The 3,107-nt window shown below is 58.7% G+C and overlaps 1 protein-coding gene across 1 annotated transcript in view; it reads left to right on the top strand.

Annotated features, from left to right (window-relative positions):
• The window catches only part of ACADVL (acyl-CoA dehydrogenase very long chain), an 11,628-nt gene extending 9,857 nt beyond the window's left edge, over positions 1-1,771 (top strand). Inside the window, 3 exon segments of the mRNA XM_075071336.1 lie at positions 6-81; positions 361-436; positions 856-1,771. Of these exon segments, the coding sequence (XP_074927437.1) occupies positions 6-81; positions 361-436; positions 856-993 (290 nt within the window). The 3' untranslated portion in view covers positions 994-1,771.
• Positions 1,772-3,107: the final 1,336 nt, after the last annotated feature.

Raw genomic sequence — 3,107 nt, 5'->3', positions numbered from 1 at the left:
CCCCCCAGACGAGCAGTTCTTGCTGAAGCGGGTGGCGGACGGGGCTATCGATCTCTACGCCATGGTGGTGGTGCTGTCCAGGTGATGCCCGGGGCGGGGGGCACAGGGGAGGACTGGGGGGGCGAAGGGAGCTTGGAGGGGTTGGTGGGGGCGAGGGCTGTCAGAGGGGGCTATTGAAGGAGGGATGCTGGTCTGGGGTGTCCCACCTCCATCCCGGGGAAGGGGGCTCACCCCTTGGGCTGGGGGGCTCCGGGGGAGCGGGTCGGAGGCCTTTCCGTGTGTTTATAAGGGGGTTCTTGGTCCTAAATTTTTTTTGGGGGGCCCCCATTCTAATGGCTTATCTCCCCCACCCCCCTCCAGGGCGTCGCGCTCCTTAGCCCAGGCCCACCCCACCGCCCAGCACGAAAAGCTGCTCTGCGAGAGCTGGTGTGAGGAGGTGAGTACGGGGGGGGGCAGCCCCCCAGCCAGACCCACGGCCCCAGAGCCCCCTCCAGCCGCAGCTGGTGTCTGCTGGATCCAGCCCTCCCGGTTCTCCCCCCGGCAGCCCGTCCATCCGTCTCCCCTTCTTCTATCTGTCTGTCCCTTCTTCCATCTCTCCATCCATCACCCCTTCTTCCGTCCGTCTGTCCGCTCCTCTGTCCGTCCCTGCCGTCCTCCCTCCCTCCATCCATCCACACCTCCATCCCTCTGCCATCTCTCCCTCCCCATCCACGCATCTCCCCCCCGCCCCGCCACTCCTCTCTTCACCTCTCAGTGCTGGTGGGGGGATGGGCAGGACTTTTTTGGTGGCAGGGGGGGTGTCTCCGTGCCTATCTCTCACCCCTCCCTTCCCCCTCTCTCCCTGTCTCGCTCCAGGCCTACAAGCGCCTCACGGCCACCCTGAGCCCACTGAGCACAGACGGCGCCCGGCACACCTTCCGGCAGCTGCGGAGCATCTCCCGGGCCGTGGTGGAGAACGGGGGTGTGGTCTCCCCCAACCCCTTGGGCTTCTGAACCCCGACACAGCCCCAGCGGGGATAGGGGAGACGTGCCTGGGACATTCTGGCCCCTCCCACTTCCCAGCATACACCTCTGCCCTCTCCCTGAAGCGTCTGGGAATTGGGGGGGGCAATTAGTGGGGTGCAGTACCCTTTTTCCTTCTCCCAATATGCCCAGCCTAACATGTTACCTCTGGGATATAGCTTTTCTGCTGAGGAAATGCCTTAATGTACCCCTGTTGGAGGAGGGGGGAATGTTTCTTTCGAGGCTCCCTCAAGGACAGGGAAATGTCTGTTTCAAGGCTCCCTGAGGAGAGGGGAAATGTGTGTGTTTGAGGCTACTCTGGAGGAAGCAGCGGGAGCTGCCCTGTAGGAGGAGAGAAATGTCTACTCAGGAGGAAGGGGGGGAACTACCCAGGGAGGTGGAATGTCTATTTCAAGGCTCCCCCAAGGAGGGGGTAAATGTCTGTTTCGAGGCAGCCCCATGAAGGGAAATGTGAGTTACAAAGGTCCCCTCTCCCCCCTGGGGATAGTTCTGAGCTTTAATCAGCCATAGCTGCATTATGTTCCCCAGATGACTGGTCCGTTTTAGGGTAGAGGAGGTGCCAGGCTGGTGGGCGGGGCCCACAAATTTTGCACCTGTGGGAGAAAACTGGGCACGCCAACACTGATGCCCTCCAAGCAGGGGTGTCTCCAGAAATGAGGCTCCCCCAATTCAAGCCAGCATCAGCCCTACGGGGAGCCTGGCCCTGCCACTGTTTCCTGGTCAGTAATAAATCAAATATTTTGGATGACTGGATGCGTTACAACCGGGACTTCCCTGTGCGGCTGCTTTGGGAGTTGGGGGGGGTGGATTTGGGGGGAAGCTGGGGTTCAGACTCTCAGGTGGATATTAGACGGGGATGGAGCCAGGACTCCTGTTCTCTCCCTGCGTCTGGGAAGAAGTGGGGGCTGTGGTTTAGAAGCAGGGGGGCTAGGAGCAGACTCCCTGGGTCTCTCCCTGCGCTCTGGAGGACAGTGGGGCTCTGCTGGTTAGAGCAGGGGCTCGGAGAGCCAGGACTCCGGGTTCTCTCCCCGCTTGGCGAAGGACTGGGGCTGAATGGGTTAGAGCAGAGTGTCCTATCCCCCTCAATACCACCCTAGGATTAAGCCACTGAGTCCAATGGAGCTGCTAGTTTCCAAGAGCGGTAAGAAAAGGAATTGCTGCTTGCGATTGCTGATGCAGCCATGTGGTGAGGAGTTCCGTGGTTAACAACACCTGGGATTTCTGTTTGGGGGCTGGGAAGGAATGAACATCAAGATGTGGCAGGAATGGACCCTGCGCCCGATATTCCCCGCCCCTACCCTCCATTACTGACAGACGTATAGCCATCGTAGCCCGGTCCTGTCCACTGCCCCATCCCCACCCCTCATTATTTGTTGGGCTTAATTAATTGATTGAAGGTCCAGCCAAGGTTCCTAGTGATCTATTTAAGCAATCAAAGCGGTTGCCTCACCAAACCATCATGCCGGCAGTAGTCGGCCGCCGGGTTACAACCCTTCCATAATTCTCAAGCACTGGCTTTAGGCTCAGACTCAACCACATGGGGGGAAGCAGCAACAGATATAGAAATGGTATCCCTGGCTATAGCAATTCCTGTGGCTCTTCAGGTTTCAGGTAGCAGGAGTTCCACAGGTTATCAATTTAAATTCATGCATAAAGCGAGCGGATGGGCGCGCGATTCATATTACCCCGGAATATGGCCTTGGTGACCTGAGCTGGGAAAAATAGCATCCGGTTCATGGTGTATGCCGTTTTAAACGGGTCGGTGGCGCGCTGGAGAGTACACAGGGCTGGATTAAAAAACCGCCTCCGGCTTGTGAACTGTTTGGGCTCGGAAACGACGAGGACCTGGGCAGGGTCTATACCCCTTGGTGGGAAAAACCCCGCTATCAACACCTCTTGAAAATCAGCGGAGCCAGCAGAGCCAGGCCCAACGGCTGGACGTCGGGAACGAGGACGATTTGTAACAGCGAGGAAGACTTGCCGTCGACCCAGCTGCTAGGCCACGCTGGGAGTCCGTCTGCGCTGCTTCAAATACAAGGCTCGGCGATGCTCTGCTAAGCCCAAGTTCAAAGTCCAGGGGAATG

The sequence above is a fragment of the Chelonoidis abingdonii genome, chromosome 11, assembly GCF_003597395.2.
Source record: "Chelonoidis abingdonii isolate Lonesome George chromosome 11, CheloAbing_2.0, whole genome shotgun sequence".
Lineage (NCBI taxonomy): Eukaryota > Metazoa > Chordata > Testudines > Testudinidae > Chelonoidis > Chelonoidis abingdonii.
Note: the sequence above shows the minus strand (reverse complement) of the source record. Positions and strands in the feature narration are given on the sequence as shown.